Source organism: Pseudovirgaria hyperparasitica (assembly GCF_010093815.1).
Source record: "Pseudovirgaria hyperparasitica strain CBS 121739 unplaced genomic scaffold EJ05scaffold_9, whole genome shotgun sequence".
In the NCBI taxonomy this organism is placed as follows: domain Eukaryota; kingdom Fungi; phylum Ascomycota; class Dothideomycetes; order Acrospermales; family Acrospermaceae; genus Pseudovirgaria; species Pseudovirgaria hyperparasitica.
This window is the reverse complement of record NW_022985557.1, coordinates 36399-54625: the sequence shown is the minus strand read 5'-3', so window position 1 is coordinate 54625 and position 18227 is coordinate 36399. Positions and strand designations below refer to the sequence as shown.

At 50.1% G+C, this 18227-nt stretch overlaps 6 protein-coding genes across 6 annotated transcripts; 2 read left to right on the top strand and 4 right to left on the bottom strand.

Moving 5' to 3' along the window:
• Nucleotides 1-2098: 2098 nt before the first annotated feature.
• EJ05DRAFT_465364 (phytoene desaturase) lies at nucleotides 2099-4256 on the bottom strand. Its single transcript, XM_033742776.1, has 3 exons — nucleotides 4046-4256; nucleotides 3460-3993; nucleotides 2099-3408 (listed from the first exon to the last, which is right to left on the bottom strand). The coding sequence occupies exons 1-3, from the start codon at nucleotides 4205-4207 to the stop codon at nucleotides 2353-2355; spliced, it is 1752 nt and encodes a 583-aa protein (XP_033599736.1). The 5' UTR covers nucleotides 4208-4256; the 3' UTR covers nucleotides 2099-2352.
• Nucleotides 4257-4346: 90 nt separating this feature from the next.
• On the bottom strand, nucleotides 4347-6778 carry EJ05DRAFT_476564 (Lycopene beta-cyclase). Its single transcript, XM_033744064.1, has 6 exons — nucleotides 6456-6778; nucleotides 6303-6402; nucleotides 5879-6255; nucleotides 5654-5827; nucleotides 5317-5604; nucleotides 4347-5268 (listed from the first exon to the last, which is right to left on the bottom strand). Exons 1-6 carry the CDS (start codon nucleotides 6476-6478, stop codon nucleotides 4437-4439), a joined length of 1794 nt encoding a protein of 597 aa, XP_033599735.1. The 5' UTR covers nucleotides 6479-6778; the 3' UTR covers nucleotides 4347-4436.
• Nucleotides 6779-7302: 524 nt separating this feature from the next.
• EJ05DRAFT_500825 (RPE65-domain-containing protein) lies at nucleotides 7303-12393 on the top strand (the record flags this gene model as incomplete). The annotated part of the gene is made up of 5 exons (XM_033747040.1): nucleotides 7303-7346; nucleotides 7403-9381; nucleotides 10170-11062; nucleotides 11110-11298; nucleotides 11353-12393. 5 exons carry the CDS (start codon nucleotides 7303-7305, stop codon nucleotides 12391-12393), a joined length of 4146 nt encoding a protein of 1381 aa, XP_033599734.1.
• A 327-nt stretch (nucleotides 12394-12720) lies between these two features.
• Nucleotides 12721-13563, bottom strand: EJ05DRAFT_439507 (ferredoxin reductase-like protein; the record flags this gene model as incomplete). The annotated part of the gene is made up of 1 exon (XM_033741880.1): nucleotides 12721-13563. The coding sequence occupies one exon, from the start codon at nucleotides 13561-13563 to the stop codon at nucleotides 12721-12723; it is 843 nt and encodes a 280-aa protein (XP_033599733.1).
• A 740-nt stretch (nucleotides 13564-14303) lies between these two features.
• Nucleotides 14304-15449, bottom strand: EJ05DRAFT_384864 (uncharacterized protein). The gene is made up of 2 exons (XM_033741261.1): nucleotides 15120-15449; nucleotides 14304-15067 (listed from the first exon to the last, which is right to left on the bottom strand). Exons 1-2 carry the CDS (start codon nucleotides 15280-15282, stop codon nucleotides 14388-14390), a joined length of 843 nt encoding a protein of 280 aa, XP_033599732.1. The 5' UTR covers nucleotides 15283-15449; the 3' UTR covers nucleotides 14304-14387.
• Nucleotides 15450-15665: 216 nt separating this feature from the next.
• On the top strand, nucleotides 15666-17913 carry EJ05DRAFT_476560 (MFS general substrate transporter). The gene is made up of 3 exons (XM_033744063.1): nucleotides 15666-16090; nucleotides 16149-16224; nucleotides 16279-17913. Exons 1-3 carry the CDS (start codon nucleotides 15957-15959, stop codon nucleotides 17515-17517), a joined length of 1449 nt encoding a protein of 482 aa, XP_033599731.1. The 5' UTR covers nucleotides 15666-15956; the 3' UTR covers nucleotides 17518-17913.
• The last annotated feature ends 314 nt before the right edge of the window (nucleotides 17914-18227 follow it).

Here is an 18227-nt window from a genome sequence, read left to right as displayed (position 1 = left end):
ATTCAGACTTTTCAACTTTCAATATTGTCTTTTCTGTCTGTTTGGTGTAGGACCTTGGTCAAAGTTGCCGACTTATATTGAACCCGGGCGATATTATGCGGACCTCAGTATCGATGCATCGATCGCATTCATCCGCAAGCTTTCCCTGGAGTGATGATGATGATGATCCATGCATACAAAGCTCCTAATATGCACCACCGACCTGTCATCGCCTCACGAACTACAAGGCCTCCATGATCATACAGACAAGGTCGCATCGTCCGACAGCATCTCTCAGGTGACTCCCTCATCACAATCACGAGTCGCACAGCTTGCGCTCACGCCACCCGTGCGGTTTGTTTGAATTTTCAAAGTCGCACATGCATTTCCTCCGACGATCTCACGATAGCGCAGCCATCTACCTTGACGAATCCGGCTTGCGGCGATCATCGCGGGCATGGGCGCGACGGTTGAAGGAGCCATTGGATCCACTGTCCATGGATCATCCACGCTATTTTAGCAGCCGTAAGGGCGGGGCGCGTCTAACGTGCGTGCTGCATATTTAGCGGTCGGCACTGGTGTGACGACATGTTGAGGTTCTTGTGATGTGAAGAGGTGTGATGGTCGAAATTTGCGGCGGCTGCTTACCAACACTCTAGACAGAAGATACAGAGTCCGAAGTGCCATGTATACAGATTTCCTTTACTATACTGGAGACGGCAGTAGCATGTAGCATGAGAATTTTGATAGGCAGGCATAAGTATTCCAGAAGGAACATGCACGTTAATAATATGACATCTCACTCCTGGTTCTATCCATCCAATATACACATCACTATACCAAAGTAGCAAAAGCAACTTGAACCCACTAGAATATTACCGAGTACGAATGAACCGCTGGAGACAACTCCGGCATATTATACCCATGTACCATGGATCCTCACGTGTACACCTCTTCTCTCCACACTTTTCTATTGATCATCCATACCAACGCCAGATTACCCCGCAAAACTACACTGTCAATCCCTGGTAGAAGCACACTCTTACACCCCGGTACATAAACCTTGTATATATTCCATCTCATCCTTCCTGCTGAGCAGAGAGCTAAGGATCCCCGCCGTATTGCCAAGACCTCTTCCGCCTTTCCCAAGCCTTGTCATCTCAACGTTGTGTCCTGGGTCGGGTGCGTGGAAGTCGGAGGTCCGAGCAAGTGATGCTTACCGTAGGTCGCCAGGATGAGCTTGCCAGGATGAGGTCGCTACGATTTTACAGGTAGCGGGGATGTCAGGACAGGGTGGTGGATAATGCATGTGCTGCTCAGGCCGCAACTCTGGAGACGAAGATGAGCGTGAGCATGATAGAATGTAAGGGACAAGAGCTTGTGAGAAAGAAAGAAGCGATAGCAGCAGTAGCGGATCATGGATCCATTTACACAGCGAGGACCTTTGATAATCATGATAACGCCCTTTGGATCGCTCACTACCTTTTGGCTACTTGAAGCCGCATTTGATCCTAGTTCTTTCTCGCTTGAGACTCGTTTAGATATATGGATTAGCATTTGTTCACTCACATTGCACAGCTTACGCTTGTCATGTGACCGACGCCAGGCTCATATCAAAGAGCTACAACTCACGACATGTTGCTCCGTTAGCAGTTGACCCTGTGGCGTGAGGCTGTCTTTCAGAACATCCATTCATACGCTTACGAGACGCAGGTTCTCAGAGGAACTATATGGGGATATAAGGTAAGCACTAGCAGATCGTTGAGTTCGACTTTCATAGTCTTCTCAAGCTCGTCCCCTATTCTTTAATGTCGCATTTCGTGATTCCTTTCTCCATCTACCACACGCGTTTCGAATACTGCTCTGAACATTATATAACATGTATCTCTCTGCTTGTATGTGTACTTTTCCTTATTATTGCTTGCACCAGATTTGCAGGTCTAGCTCAACTCTTGGTTGGATGGAGTGTGTGTTATCATTCTAGCATTACGAAAGGGTAGGCTCTTCACGTTCGGGGTTGGGAAGAGCCTACAAATTATGAGCATGGACATGAGTGACGTGTCTACTCATGCAGCTATGCGAATTAGTGCAAATTGGATTTGCTCTTGCTGCGAGTATTCCTGTAAATTAAGCAGTGGCCGTCGTGTAGTGTAAGATGATGTGTAGTAGGTGCCTGGCTCGAGTGCATCACGGAGTCATGTAGCACGTGTGCGACTATACTTGATATACGGACGTGCGAATTGCTCGATGCTTGTGCGGTCAGTGTCTAGTGGACGGTTGAAGAGATCACGGACCCAGAAATCAGAGATCCTCTATCAGGCACATTTCTATATCGATAATTTCACACAGGACTACTCCAAGACGCAAGTTCCACTACGGTTTCAGACCTCGATACATGCTTCCACTCATATCTGGCGCCTGGATATATCCAGTACGCACTAGCTCCCTCCAGAAAGCGAAGAATAGACCAACCAGAATGATCGCTATTTGCGCCCAACTATACTGCCCGGCGCCCTGCACCTGGTCTAAGTCACTCCGTCCCCGCCTCTTCTTTGTTACTGCTCCACCACGCGTCCATGGTACTTCAGCACCACTATCCGCGAGAATCTGCTCGGACACGATCTTTGCGCCTGCGAGGACGATTGGGACCCCAGTGCCGGGATGCGTGCTTGCGCCGACGAAATACAGGTTTTTGATACGGCTGTGCTTAGTGGAAGGTCGGAAGGAGAGTACGTTGAAGAAGGAGTGCGAGAGACCCAGGATGGCGCCTTTGTCAAGGTTGAATGCGGCTTGCCATGTTGGCGGGGTATTGGTAGTTTCGGTCGCGATGAGGGGGGCGAGATCGACGCCGGTGCGTCGCGCGATCGTGGAGAGAATCTGCGTACGTGCACGTGCGGTTATTGAGGGCCAGTCCTGCGTTTCGCTGCATGGGACGGAGGATGAGGATGAGTTGGTGTTGGTGAGCATGTGGCCGACCGGGACGAGAACTACGATTGTTTCGCGATTCGCGGGTGCGGCCGAAGGGTCAATACGGGAGGGCACGTTGACGTAGAAGGAAGGCTGGCTGGGGATGAGGTGCTGCTTGAAGATGCTGTCGAATGAGTCGCGATAGTCATCTGCGAGGAAGATGTTGTGAGCTTTGAGGACGGGAACAGGCTCCGAGAGTCCCCAATAGAAGGAAATACTAGAGCAGGAGGTTTTGCGGGCAGTGAGGCTCTTGGCGTACGTGCTGGAGGGGAGTAAGTTGTTGTATGCGTAGACTAGGTCGGAATTGTTGACGATCAGGTCGGCAGTGAGACGTGTTCCATCGTCGAGAATGATGCCATCAACGGTTTTATTGTCAGGGGATAAAGCGATTGACTTGACGGAGGTGGAAAGTCTGTATTCAACGCCCATACGCTCGCCAATTTTCACGAGAGCCTCACAAACCTAAATGATCATTTAGTCTTGACCACAGCGTCACTTGCCCAGGTAACAAACCTTGTGGAAGCCCCCGATTGGATACCATATACCCTCTGCAAGTTCTGTGTATTGCAGGAGACTATACGTTCCTGGTGCATCGAACGGACTCATCCCCATATACATGCTCCCGAACGTGAACACTCTCCTTAGCCTCTCCGTACGGAAGTACTTGGACGCTCTCGAATAGATACTCTCGAATGGATGTAGTTTCAGCACATTCATGAGAAAAGTAGGTCTTGCCATACTCAGTAGGCTTGTAAAATTCTTCCTCAATACGTGTGTCACACTCAACTCATAATGTCTGTGCGCCTCTTGTAAGAACGATAGATACCGTTCGTAGCCATCTTTACCTTCCCATTTCTCAATCTCATGCTTCATGCGTGCAAGATCGGTCGATAACTCGAAAGACTGCCCATCGCCAAACCAAATATTGTAGTTTGGCTCGCATTTAACAAGCTGAACGCCTTCGTCTTCGAGAGTAGTATCGAGATCGCGGAATGTCTCGGCGAAGAGGTGGGGAAGCAGCAGAAGGGATGGACCCTGATCGAATCTCTTACACACAAATAGTCAGTTATTGAGCCGTATGGGAGGTTTGTAAACATACATGGCCGTCTTTATGTATCAGAGAGCATCTGCCACCCGTGAAGCCGTTCTTTTCGATTACAGTGACTTTGTAGCCAGCCTTAGCAAGTCGTGCAGCGGTAGCAACACCGCCCACGCCGGCGCCGATTACGATGGCCGTCCTCTGGCCCGAATCTGAAGACATCTCCGTAGAGACAGGTCTGTGTTGTCTACATAACGAAGGAGGTGTGAGATGAAGAGGGCTGTCATGACGTTGCTTGGCGTTTTGGTGGGTTTGGCGCTAATGATGCGGCGGATGAAACGACGTGATTGGGCTAGAACAATAAAAACAAAGAATATGCTAATGTCGCTCTATGTAAGAATCTATATGATATATCAACCATGCCATTATTGTGCTTTCTGAAATGCAGCCCTCAGACTCGGATATTCCGCGACAATGGCCCACTCATAGCATTCCAAGCAACGCGGATTCTCTTCAGCTTGGGCACTGTGGCCTTCCCCGGCTTTACCTCATAGCCTTCTCGCCTCAAGGTTTCACCAATCTCCATGTAGCTTTCGACTGCAGTCCTCATAGGGCCACGGACTTCTTGCGGAAGCTGTTCAATGGAGACAATTTCCTCCTTGTAAATGGCGAAAGCCTTGTCCAATAGCCTGGTTCGGAGTTTCCCAACTCTAATGCCCCTGGGATTCTTCAATACAGCTTGTGGTGTGAGCTCTAGCTCATCCAGCCAAGTGTTTGGTAGATAGACGCGCCCCATGTGAGCGTCGACAGCGATGTCGCGAGCAATGTTCACCAGTTGTAAAGCTATGCCCATCTGATGCCCGGCTCTTTTGATACTGGCTTGCTGTGATCCGGACGGAAGCATGCGATAGTGTTGGAAGACTAAGTCAATACAAAGCTCTGCAATTGTGCCGGCAACCCGAGATCCATACATCCTCAAGTCAGTTTCACTTCCAATCGGTAGATGCAGCTGATTTCCTGGATGCAAGAAGTCAAGGTCCATTTCAAATCCCTTCAGCAATTCATATAGAGGCGCCTTCGAAAGATACTGCGTTGGAAGGTGCAGTAGTGCTAACTGTAAGCTAGCTGGAAACTCATCCTTGACCATAGTTTCCAATTGATTTTTCCCGTGCTCAGCGTACGCAATATCAAGAAATCGATGAAGCTTGTGTATCCAGGACTTGGCCTCCTCTGCAGACTTGGCATTGTCAATCAGATCATCGGCAACTCGACAATAGGAGTACCTGATACTGTTAGAGAGCGATGGATCGATAGAAAGCACATCTACTCACAGTAGGATGAGATCAATCCTGAGGCGTCCCTGAAAGGTGGCACTGGCGAGGTAGAAACTTCGACTCTTCCTCTCCAGCCTCTTCACAGCATCTTCGAGCACCTTGACACGGTAATGGTCATATCGTTTTGTAGGAACAAGCAATGCCCGGACAAGATCTACCGGACCTGGGAGCCCGGGAGCATCAGGGAAGAGAGTCGGAAAGGTATTGAGAATAGCAAGAGCATTGTCGAACGCTAACAGTCCAAAAACTATCATAACATTGGTGATGAGAAAGAAGACGGCTTCTCTGGTGCATGTCAGTCATCAAATAGCTACAGGTATATGACATCGCGTACTCAAGCTCAAGACCTTTCCATAGATATAGATCCGACTTGGTAGCAGCGCTTATGACCCAGGTACCTCTCTTGAGTGAGAAGGTATCAACCATCCATAGGTAGAAGGTAGGTAAGCCAATTGGTATTAGGGTATTGGTGATGGGCAAGTTTAATATCATCTGGTATGCAAGAGTCCTGCTGTGATGTCAGCACTGTCCTAGGTACCGAACGTGTTCCAGTCCCTACCAAAGGAGAAGCATGAAAGGTCCAGCCCAGGACAATATCAAGCCCATGTATGTTGATGTCCCACCATGACTGAGCATATGGAACCCAGCATATATGACGACTGCTAGGAATACCTGGCCAATCGTACGCCTAGAAGTTATTGATAGTTCATTGCTGTGGCTTCTGTCCAAGTCCGTGCGCAGATAAACCGAATGAAAGGTGGGCTTGCTAAGTATGAAATATAGGAAAGATGTATTGTACGTCTGAATGACAAAAAAGAATACTTCTTCGACGGGAATGTCAAACAGTTTCCAGCCTATTACAGCATCGTCTGTATACGTCCAAACGTTGCTACGAATTAAGTACGAGTCCCATGGTATCGTCGCTACGACGGCAATCTTCTACGTCAGCACAGCATAGCTGATGGATAGAGAAGAAGGCTTACAGTAATAAGGAACAGAAGCTTGTAGACATCCGTTGCTGTTAGCAATGGTCTATAGAGCAGCGTCAAAGCGATTGCAGGAGGGAAATTGTACTTGAGATGTCTATCAAATATAAGTAACGTGATATGAGCCTGGTAGAGGGTGGATACACATACACAAAGGCATAATCCCAGCCCATGGTTCCGGAGATAGTCCCTACGCGCTAAAAATCTACTTCCCCAAGTTGCATGTGGAGGTAACCAGCGTAATCCAAGTGAGAGTGACCACCTTCTTTCTTGGATATGTACACAAGTCACGACAGCGAATGAGCAGACTGTGGAACAAGCATAATGGACCGGCGACTGGCGACAAGGCTGCAAAAGCAAAGTAAGTAGAAAAGGAGAGACGGAGAGAGGGAAGCGAACTGGTAAGGGAAACAGCGGGAAGAGAGGTGAGGTCTGAGGAGGAGGAGTAGGCAACGAGGCAACAAGGCGACAAGGCGAAAAGACCGCGGTCAAGGTTACGCGTACGTACCTGAGTCAGTCAGCAGCTCTAGCCGAGGCCGAGCGCCATTCTGATGGATCCTGGACTGGTGTTTGACGGCATGACGACACCACTGCGTGAATGCAGTCAGTAATCCCTGGCAGCATTCAATCCAGCCCACATTGTCCAGCTGTTTTCTCCCCCCGGTCTGAAAGTGTCTAGCTAGTCCAGGCGTCTCCATCATGCATCTGCATCGCCATCATCGAGCTTTCGAGCTCCATCGCATCGGAATCTCTTGGCTCCCTCCTCTCCTCAAGTCTCTTTCGCCGTCGCAATTGGTGGGGCCGACGTCATGACAGCTTAACGGTCCATCCTTCTACGGGCAGCACCTAATTACCTATGCTTCCCTCCAAACCACCATGTGTTACCCTAGCGGGTCCGGTCGTCCCACTCTCTAGCTTCCATCATTCTCAGCTTCATTGATCTCAATCCAGCTGAATGTGTTCGTGATCGCCGTGTCCTGCTCTGCGATATTCCATGATGCCTTTGACCGGGCAGAAGAGGAAGCGTCAACACAAGCATCCGTGAGTGTGCAACGAATGCGCCATTACATCTACGACAACACTAATCATCACACCAGATATCTGAGCGGCAATTTCGCACCGATACATCATACGCGACCCCTCACTCCATGCTCGTACTCCGGACAAATACCAGACGACCTCGCGGGTGGACAGTATCTTCGTAATGGAGGCAATCCCATCTCAAACCAGCAACTGGGTCGTGATGCTCATTGGTTTGACGGCGATGGCATGCTAGCAGGAGTGCTCTTTGAGAAATCTACAAGAGATGGATCAATACAACCATCCTTCGTCAATCAATACATTCTGACAGACGTCAACATATCTGCGAGCTCTAGCCCGACGTTGCGCACACCAATACTGCCCAGTATAACAACACTTGTCAATCCTGCCTCATCACTGGTCTATATAATACTTCGCATACTCCGAACAGTGTTCCTAGCGATACTAGCAGGTCTACCTGGCTCAAAACAAGCGATCAAGAGGATTAGTGTAGCAAACACCTCCATCCTGTACCATGATGGCCGTGCTCTGGCTACCTGCGAGAGTGGCCCGCCTATGCGTGTACAACTCCCGGACCTGGACACAGTAGGATGGTTCAACGGCGAGTTTGCAGAAGGTGAATCTTCTCAGCACCAATCAACAGCCGAAGTCCTTGGCGGCCCAGGCTTAGTCGGATTCATGAAGGAATGGACTACCGGACATCCAAAAGTCGATCCTGTCTCAAAGGAGATGCTTCTCTTCCACTGCACTTTCATCCAACCCTACGTTCATTATTCAATTCTTCCATCTTCACACGGTGTTTCTTCTCCAGTCGGACTCTCGAAGTCGGTCAACATACCCGTTCCTGGCGTGTCCGGGGGCAAAATGATGCATGATTTCGGTGCTTCTAGGACACATACCGTAATCCTGGACCTTCCGCTATCATTAGATCCATTTAATCTTATGAAGAATCGACCTGTTGTTTCGTATGACGCCAAGAAGCCTTCGCGCTTCGGAGTATTTCCTCGTCGAGATCCAGCAAAAGTGCAGTGGTTTGAAACCGATGCCTGCTGCATTTTTCACACCGCGAATACGTGGGACGTATGCGGCTCAGATGGTAATGGTGATGTCGTGGAGCTGAACATGCTGGCATGTCGGCTTACATCAGCGACCCTCGTATTCAACGCTGGGAACATTGCAGCCCCTCCACCCCCTGGTAGTCGGCATGCGGAAGATCCTCGACGACCCATCTCATTCTTCGCGGCATATGAGAATGAGAAAATATATCGCGCAGACGAAGATGAGGATGAATCATCGCCCCTACTGCATCACCTCACCCCATCGACACTCAACTGGGATATAGAGAAAACAGCAAGAGAGAACTTACCCAGCGAACAATGTCGTTTATACCTATACACATTCTCGCTAAGCAGTTTGAAGAGTTCAATCAGCAGACAGTTTGCTCTATCTACACTGCCGTTCGAGTTTCCTACTCTGAACAATGAGTATTCTATGTTAAAGGCACAATACATTTACGGCTGCAGCACGTATACGTCGTCATTTGGGGCGGCACTTGGCAAAGCCACGAAGATTGACGTATTACTCAAGATGGACGTGCAGAATCTCATAAAGACTGCAGAGCAGCATGATATATCTGACGGCGGATGCGTCGATGAAAGGAATATAGACGAAATCCTGGCCAGCAGCAATGCACAAGATCCTATCAAGGCTTTCCGAATGCCCCCGGGATGGTTTGCACAAGAAGCCACGTTCGTAGCCAGACGCGAAGGATCGAAGTGGTTTACAGGCAAAGAAGACGATGGTTACCTCCTTTTTTACGCTTTCGACGAATCACAACTAGACGATGAAGGGAATTGCCCCGACAAAGCCGTCTCAGAGCTCTGGGTCCTCGATGCGACCGACATGAAGGACATCGTTGCAAAGGTACGCCTACCTCAGCGGGTACCATACGGACTACATGGTAACTGGTTTACTGAGAAAATGATTACTGATCAACGCCCCGTCGAGAGCTTCAGGAAGCTTCAGGCGCCTGGTTGTAAGTCGTCGTGGAGAGACGCTGTAATTTCTTGGCTATCATAGGAAAAGCCTTTTAATAAGTAGTAATCATGATCTATAGCGAATATTGTATACTGAAGCGTCAGCATGGCGTCAACCTTGACAACAGAGATATTCATAGGCGTGTCCGGATCACGTGAAAGTGCCATACACTGCGCACTGCAAAGGTGCATCAGATAAGAAAAGTAGCAATAGGCAACTGCTATTTCACTTGAGTGAATTATCAATGAGAGAAAGCTATTTCTCAGTTGATGCACGAGGTTATCCCTGTCTATGCTACCACCTATACAAGTCCGTTGAGCATCGGGATCGGCTGCCGATGCGCACCGGCGCACGAAACCTTTGCGCATGAAGAGCTTGACCAAGCTTCTAACGGATGGATGCGTCACGACTTGTTCTGGCCGGTAGCGCGATCAAAGACCTTGATAAAACTGCTATAAACCCAGGTTGGCGTTCAATACCATATCACCGCTATCTACTCCTTCGGATTTCAACATAATTCACGACCTGTACCTTTCCAGTGCGACCTGTTGAGCTAGAGGTCTAGATGATCTTCAGGCCTCGTATGTGGCCCCCAACTCCAACGGCGCCATTGACATCCATTCATTGGTCGAACTGTCAGCATCCAGTTCACTTTGGTCTAGCTCATTTTTGTGCCTGAGAGTCAGACATCAGACCTCAACACCAACGGCTGATCACGAAATCCTAATAATCTGTGCGCTACATACTCTCGGCGGGGCTACCTATCAATTCTAACACGAAGCCTAGTTGACCTCTCCACCCAACAAGTCCATTTTATCACTCAACAGTACCCACTTAGGATGCACAAAGGTGGTGGTGTGTCCAAGCCGCGACTGACCTGCGAAGCATGCACCAGACGCAAGGTCAAATGCGACAAGAAAGTGCCGTGTACGAATTGCGATCGCTCCGGAGTAACCTGCGTGCCAGTGGAGCGACAGAGACTCCCACGAGGGAGACATTTGAATCGACGGTCGGAGCCGAGCAACGATGCTGATGTTCGAGATCGACTCGCACGCTTAGAATCCCTGGTGCTACAGCAGAGCAACAACCTGGCGCAGACAAAGTCGCCTTCGAATGCTGACGAAGAGGGCGAACCCTCTTCCACTCCTGAGTCGCGGCCAGGAAGCTTTACTGAAGGCCATCGCGGGTTCCCACTCAATCCATCAGCCACCTGGGGTGATGCTTTGCCTCATCCGAAAACCTCAACCTCAACCCCTTCTCACACAATAGGAGGCTCGCCATTCACCTTTTCAGACTCTATCCCCACTCCTCAATCTTTCCTTGATGAGGTCGAGCATGCCGCCGTGCCGTGGCTACACCAGAACCTTTGCGAAACTTTCATATCCAACGTCGATCCGGTTTTCAAGGTCTTACACCGGCCGTCGGTTGCGGCTCACTTGATCAAGGGAGGGTTGTACCTAAACTATCCTCCTGATAGCCCCGCTGTCGAGGCACTTGACTATGCGATCTATCACGCGGCTGTAGCAAGCTTGACGGCTGAGCAAGCAATGCAGACGTTTGGCCAGGCCAAGAATGTTGTCATTAAGCGATATCGACTTGCCGTTGAAGCAGCGTTATCGAGAGCCGATTTTGTCGTTACTGAAGACTTGACTGTGTTGCAAGCGTTCGTTCTTTATCTAGTAAGTGATTCGCATACCACGGAAGACGGGCTGACCTAATGCCTCAGGTCGCAACTCGCTCTTACGATCGTTCACGTCGTGTCTGGACTTTGCTTTCGCTAGCTGTGCGACTCGCACAGTCTTTGAACATCCATGTTGATAACCCATCCGTACATCTTATGCGTCCTTATGACCGTGAAATGGCGAAACGTGTGTGGTGGGCTATCGGACTTCTTGATATCCAGGCCGCCATGGAGGTTAGTGTCTACTTCTTCAGCACATCGAAACGCCTTGATTGATGTCGAATCTAGCGTGGGGCTGACCCCATGATAACCAACGAGTGGCTGCAAGCGACTGCCCTCCCACTGAATATAAACGACGTCGACTTTTCTGTTGATTCGGAGGGTCCCTTGATCGAGTCCACTGACTACACTGATATGACTCTTTCTCTTGTTGGTAGCAAAGCTCAAGGTGTTGGACGTATATTGAACTTTCCCCCTCGTCTAGGACACAGCCAAACAGTAACCGATTGGTACGCCAGGCACCGACTGGTTGAAGATTTTCGTCTGGACATCCAAAACCTTGTTCAATGGCACAAGGTCGATAAAGACACTGAACAGATACGATGGCATATCAAGCAAATGTTCGAAGGTCTCGTGGCATCTATGCAGCTGAATGCGGTTCGGCCATTGCGCCCTCAGCCGATCGAGCAACCTCCAAATGTCAAAGGCTCACATCTTCTTCGGCTGGCAGTGACATCTTTGATAAAAGACAAGGAGGTATCCGACGATCGGCGCAATGACCCCTGGATATGGTTTGCCAATCTTTGGGCACCATGGCATGACCTTGCAGTCGCACTTTCCGAGCTTTCCGTTTGTGAAGACCCGCAGTTGGTCAAGAGTTGCTGGAAGCCGATAAATGCTGCCTTCTCTCGACTCAGCGACAAAGTTGTTGACAGCCATTCAACACTCTGGGGTCCGATGGAAAATTTGATGGAGCAAGCAAAAGCCAGATATCAGTCAGTCATGTCCAACAGCGCCATGCCTACATCATCTATTGCTATGCCCATGCCGAACGCTATACCATCGCCTGCGAGATCTCAAAACTCCCAACAGCCCTCGCCACAGACTGCAAATATCAATCTTACGCATCGATCTCCACAGAGCAGCCACAGCGATCCGACCTTCTGGGCTGGTTTTGATGGAAATCAGTATTGGCCTAGTCTGGACTCTGAGCTTGATTTGATGTCGGCGACAACTGCCAGTGACGTGGACACTGCAGCATGGGCAACCTGGGACAACTTCCTTGGAAACATCCAGCGGGGCGATGAGTTTGGCTTTTCGTTCAGCTGAGACAGTCGCAGGTCGATGTTTCGTCGTACTGAACGCAGTCCGGTAGTCGCGGATCTGCTTACGCAGAGGTCAGTTCGGACCTACTCCACTCCTGAAACTCGACGACCTTCATCTACTCAGCTGCGAGGATTGGCAATGGCATAACAGTTGTTGGAAGATCCACGATGCTCCAGACAAGGCCACCTCTTTAGATACACCATTTGAAGCCTAGAAAGCAACCTGCTATTGAAAATCGAATCAAGAAACGCAGCCTTGCGAACGCCGCTTAATGCACCACAGACATTCATCCAGTACTTTACGCTTCCTCCAAAGCGCAGACCACCCAATTCAAAATTTCACAACCTGCCCTTTCCTATAACCCATCTCAATTAGAACTCCTTGTTTCCCCACCAAGCTCTCCTCCATTCCCGGCGGCCCGCACACATACACCTTCTCCTCACTGCATTTCGGCGCCCACCTCAACTTGGCCAGTAGCGCGCCATCAATCCGACCCTTTTCCGTTTGAGATTGGACTTCGTCTGCCTTACTAACCACATACCGCACATCAAATCTTCCCGGGAACCTCAATTTCAGCGCCGCGAACTCATCCATTAGATACGCATCCGAGGGTGTATTCACACCCCATAAAAGTCGAATCCGCGTATAATCATCTGGATTGCCCAATATCCCGCGGATGAGTTGCAGCATGGGAGTTATGCCTGCACCGCCTGCGATCATTGAGACGCGCGCTGGTTTCATCTCATTCGTCGAGGGCACATGTTTCGCGCCCGGAACGGCCACGAAGCGCACTGTATCTCCTGGCTTCAAGGAATGCATATGCGAACTCACCTTTCCGCCAGGGTACTTTTTGATGAGAAATTGTATCTCGCCAGGGGTCGAGGAAGACGAGACGGGAGTATATGGGCGCACAATGGGCGTCCAGGAGCCGCTTGGCCATGTTAGGGACAGAAGGGTCGATGTCAAAGGGAGACCTGAAACTTGAGGTGATCCTGATGAGCCTTGCGGGAGGGAGAAAGTCAGGAGTGCGGTATCGTCGTTTACGAGGGTTGTGGAGTGCAGGGTGAGGGTTTGTGGGAGAATGCCAAATGCTTTCTCGGGCGGCTTCGTCGTGTTGGGAGTCGCTGTTGACGCTGTTGCGAAATGGCGCGCTGATGTTGGTGCATCGGCCATGACAGGTCTACGGGTTAGGCGATATGTAGCAACTGAAGATGCGAGAATGGATGCGAGAATCGCGGTGTTGCGTGTAGTGATGTATGTGCGGAAGGTGTTGATTGATGCCATTTTCGATGGAGGAAAGAAGTTGTATTGTATGAATGTGGTGTAGTATAATGCAAACACTCCTCAAAGCCCATTCAAATGAAAGGTAAACAAAACCACGAGCTGTTTCTGAGACTCGATACTTGATGGTATTACTATCTGACATTGGAACCACCTGACCTCTATCTTGGGCGCACCTTTCTATATACACTTACCTTCCTCGGACTTTGTGCCTGATTCACGGGTTATGAGCCGCCAACAGTTGGTTGGGTTCGCGCCACGCTCGCTTCTGATTGGCGTGATGGATACGGTATTTGGGGCTGCGATGCGAGATCGGGGTCGGAATCTGAAGCTTAGGAGGTCACTCCAGGAGGGGAGAAATGCTGGTAAGTAATGAAGAGTGCTAGGGAGCGTTGTAAGTGCTTGTATTTTGAAGGTCATTGGGTTTCATGGATCGGAACTGGGCCGCAAATGGTGGCTTGCGAGAGCCGGAAATGCCGGAACAGAAGCGCCGACGCTATCAAGGCCTGGTTAGTCGAGGTAGGTTTGCAAGATTGTTTGGTTGTCATAAGTGGTTGCGCTACGCGGTGTTGTTGACGGAGTCGGATGAGAAGAGAGAATGTGTTCAGTTTGATGGATTGCTGACGTCCAGCGTAAATGCAGTATATAGACGATTCTATAGTCATATCTCTCCCTTTACGTCTATTTATATTTACAACTTCTTCTGCTCACGGCACCTACAGCTTCGCTTTTGCAAATGTTCCTCCCTCTCCGCTCGAGACCTTCTCCACAATCGCATCTACGCTCCCTAACATCCATTCTCCACCCTCGTCACTCGCTAGCCACCTCGCCCCCTCCTCGCTCACAGTTCCGTCATCCCAGCTTCCGTCGTCCAAACTCTTTCTCAGCCCGTAGATATGGCTCAGCACCTGCGGTCCGACGCCTGTCTGTGCGCGCAAACACGCCACCGCAACAACACTCATTCCTATTCTTCCCACTCCTCTACCGGGTACATCGTCTCTTGGTGGGTCGCTGAACAGCAGTCCATACTCGCTATTTACGATATGCACAGGCAGATCAGGGTGTGTGGATGCCAATTTATCAATCAACTTGCCCTCGAATGGCCGGTATATACTATCCCATAAGGCACGGCCGCGGCGTTTTGTGGCTTCAATGTTATCTGCGCTTGGCGTTCGCGAGGGTGTTCTTGTGAGTCCTGCCTTCACGTCTTCGGGTAGATTGGGATGGAAAGCGTTCAGGCAATTGATCGTGCGCGGCACGCCATTGAGGCCAATACATTTGAGCCCGACTTCCCGCATGAGTTCGGCTGCGGAGATGCGCTCCCTTTTATGGTGAGAGGTGTATGTGTTGTACAGGGTCGTGAGGGAGGCCGGGGAATTGAGGGTAAATGTTGCCGCTGTCTACGTACTGGCGTCAGTGCTGAGGGCGATATACGGACGGGAGAGTACATCCGGTCAGCGTGAGCCATGTCGCCGGTGGGACCTTCTTTGAAGTTGCATGCTTGCCGATGGAATTGTATAGCGCGCCGATGTCTTGAGGTGCGGGAGTGGTATTTGGACGTGCGAATGGGGCATTGATGAGCTGTTTGAGGCTGTTGGAAAGCTTCGACATGATGGATGGCCAGCCTTGATATGTTGGTTGCTAGGGAAGAGACGTGGAAGACAGTATCGCAGGGAGTTTAACCAGATTCGAGGAGACTTTGAATTTGAGGCCTGCCTGAATGACGAGGCCCGGGAAGAATTGGCGGCTCGGCAGCTACTTCTGGGTCCGACCCGAATCCGCGCCGCTCTACCCCAGATTTTCCTAAGCTCAAGCCTTTTGCCCAGACGTTCCATCTCCACTGTGAAGACTGGGCAACACGGTTTTGAACGCTTGGCTGTGGAGTGCAAACCATGGGGTACACAACAAGCCTCAGATCCCAATGGGACATTCTTATAAAATTTGTGTGAGGCCCGTCCTACACGTCTATGTCGCGTTCGGAACGCCATACAGGTTGGATCTCCCTTGCGGGGACCATTGAAGACTGCCGGCTGAGTAAGGGCGTGGGGTCCGTGAGCAATCACATTTCCTGGCGCTCCGGACATTGAATTATATACCGTGCATCCCCAGACTCGCCATGGTCGCCCTCTTCTCTCTACCTGCTTGCCGTACATCGTCACATTGTTTGCCGGTCTGACTCGTAAATTGCGGGGCTACGCGATAAGACCTACCTCAGGAAGGTTGAGGAAGCACCGTATTGTTTTGTTGAGTCTTTCCTCTAACTGCCACGGTCCGATCGGAAGAGCATGGACGAGACGATGAAGCCCATGGCCGACGAACGCGTCGAGAATGCCAAAAGTGACATTTATGATGAAGGGCTGATATCTACTGCTGAAGAGCAGAGATTGACCAAGAGGCTGCTGTGGAAGATGGACTCGAGGTTCGTAAGATAGTGAAAATCGTGCAACTTTCTTCAGACATGATGCTAACACAACCAGAATTCTCCCCATTCTCGCTCTTCTCTTCCTCTGCTCCTTCATCGACCGAACCAATGTCGGGAACGTCAAGATTCTCGTACGCCACCGAGACGTCTGTTCACATGGAGTGATCAGCTAATATCTTATATAGGGTCTCCAAGCCTCCCTCCGTATCACTGACCACCAATTTGCTATCGGTCTCTGTGCCTTCTACGCCACATACATTCTATCTGAAATCCCGTCCAACTTACTTCTCCGCACAATTTCCCCGCGTATCTGGCTACCCCTTCTTACTGCTGTATGGGGCACACTTACAATGTGTTTGGGTTTCACAACCAACTTCGCGTCTTTCGTCGCTGTACGCGCTCTACTCGGGTTTGTTGAAGGCGGTTTACTTCCCGGCATGATCTTGTACCTTACAGCCTTCTACACCCGCACTGAGCTGGCAGTGAGGATCGGCATCTTCTACACCGCTGCCAGCCTCTCTGGCGCTTTCGGTGGCCTCCTTGCACGCGGTCTTTCAGCAATCGGACCAGCTGGCGGGCTCGAAGGTTGGCGCTGGGTATTGGTCATTGAGGGCCTGCTCACTGTGGCATGTGGTCTTATCTGCTCCATATTCCTTCCCAACAGCATCTCCTCTGCACGGTTCCTGAGTCCTGCGCAAAAAGACCTTGCGCTTTCTCGTTTACACAGCAGCGCACACGCCACAGAGCACTTTGCATGGTCTGAAGTTCGACGTGGCATTCTCAATGTACAAGTCTGGCTCAGCGCGAGCAGTTACTTTGCAATTCTCTCAGGGCTGTACAGTTTCGGACTGTTCCTCCCCACCATCATCAACTCGCTATCCTTTGTGCACGACGCCAACGCAGCACAACTCTGGTCTGTCATTCCATATGCTGTCGCTGCATTCTTCACTGTGTGTACTGCGCTACTTTCGGATCGTCTACGTCTCCGCGGCGTGATTATGCTCTTCACCCTTCCCATCGCGATCATTGGCTATGGTGTTATCAGCCGTAGTACAAACGCCAAGGTGCAATACGGCATGACGTTCCTCATGGCCACGGGCCTGTATAGCAGTGTGCCATGTGTGTTGGTATGGAACAGCAATAACAGCGCGGGACATTACAAGAGGGCAACGACGAGTGGACTGCAGTTGGCGGTTGCGAATGCAGGTGGGTTTGTTGCGAGTTTTATTTATCCTGGGAAGGAGAAGCCGACTTTTACGAGGAGTCACGAGATTATCCTTGGGTTACTGTGTGCGAGTTGGCTATTAGTTGCGGCGAACGTGGCGTGGTGTGCGAAGATTAATAGGGATAAGAGGAGGGGCAGATATGCAGAGTTTGAGGGAAGTGGGGATGATAGGGATCCGGAGTTCAAGATGGTTTTGTGATTTCGTGATGTGTCACGCGAGTGCCTCAAATAGGACGAATATCTTTGTCATGTAAAATGCATTGGTGAACAGGTTTGTGATATGTATGCGCATGCGATGATGATGTTGATGATACGAGTGTCAGGTGAGATGACGCTATCAGGACGTACTTGAAGGGCATGTTAATGCGTTTTTTTGATGTCAAGAATGTGATAGTTCGTGGTAGTGTTTCGAAAAACAATGCATGGAAACGTGATTGTGGGTCGAGTCTAGAGAAATGAAGCACATTATTGGCAAAGTAGCGTGTATACAGACGTGCGAGTATGTTAAGACAATGGAGGATGTAAGAGTATGGTAGATAGTTTAGGAAAACACGCCAACATAGCTTTTACAATTGCGCACGTTAGATTGCAGTGGCTAGGGATACTAGAGGGTCCATATTACGAGAATGTCTCTAGGACCAGACTATTGTTTTGTGTATTGTAGTGTTGTAGAAGAGTGCAACACCTTTGCATATGGCTTGCTCCACCAGGACTCGAGCACCGACCAACCAACCTCAGGCTGCATCAAACATCACAATACCAACTTACTAAGTGACCCCACATTCAGCAGACGTGCCTGACAAGGGGAAGACGGGAATAGCAACATTGCATGATCGAGTGCATGCAGAGAAGGAGCGAGTGGCCAGATGCAGTAAGTGGGTGGAGACGCAGAGGACCAGAAGTAGCAAA

What these genes read in the sequence shown, in the direction of transcription:
- EJ05DRAFT_476560 (XM_033744063.1), top strand. Translation starts at nt 15,957, where the DNA reads ATGGACGAGACGATGAAGCCCATGGCCGACGAACGCGTCGAGAATGCC. An exon ending in CTGTGGAAGATGGACTCGAG is followed by an intron (nt 16,091 to 16,148) that starts GTTCGTAAGATA and finishes TAACACAACCAG; the next exon opens with AATTCTCCCCATTCTCGCTC. An exon ending in TCGGGAACGTCAAGATTCTC is followed by an intron (nt 16,225 to 16,278) that starts GTACGCCACCGA and finishes TATCTTATATAG; the next exon opens with GGTCTCCAAGCCTCCCTCCG.
- EJ05DRAFT_384864 (XM_033741261.1), bottom strand. Translation starts at nt 15,282, where the DNA reads ATGTCGAAGCTTTCCAACAGCCTCAAACAGCTCATCAATGCCCCATTC. An exon ending in ATGGCTCACGCTGACCGGAT is followed by an intron (nt 15,068 to 15,119) that starts GTACTCTCCCGT and finishes GTACGTAGACAG; the next exon opens with CGGCAACATTTACCCTCAAT.
- EJ05DRAFT_476564 (XM_033744064.1), bottom strand. Translation starts at nt 6,478, where the DNA reads ATGGGCTGGGATTATGCCTTTGT. An exon ending in GGCTGGGATTATGCCTTTGT is followed by an intron (nt 6,403 to 6,455) that starts GTATGTGTATCC and finishes TATATTTGATAG; the next exon opens with ACATCTCAAGTACAATTTCC. An exon ending in TGGAAAGGTCTTGAGCTTGA is followed by an intron (nt 5,605 to 5,653) that starts GTACGCGATGTC and finishes GACATGCACCAG; the next exon opens with AGAAGCCGTCTTCTTTCTCA.
- EJ05DRAFT_465364 (XM_033742776.1), bottom strand. Translation starts at nt 4,207, where the DNA reads ATGTCTTCAGATTCGGGCCAGAGGACGGCCATCGTAATCGGCGCCGGC. An exon ending in TGATACATAAAGACGGCCAT is followed by an intron (nt 3,994 to 4,045) that starts GTATGTTTACAA and finishes TTTGTGTGTAAG; the next exon opens with AGATTCGATCAGGGTCCATC. An exon ending in CAATCGGGGGCTTCCACAAG is followed by an intron (nt 3,409 to 3,459) that starts GTTTGTTACCTG and finishes ATGATCATTTAG; the next exon opens with GTTTGTGAGGCTCTCGTGAA.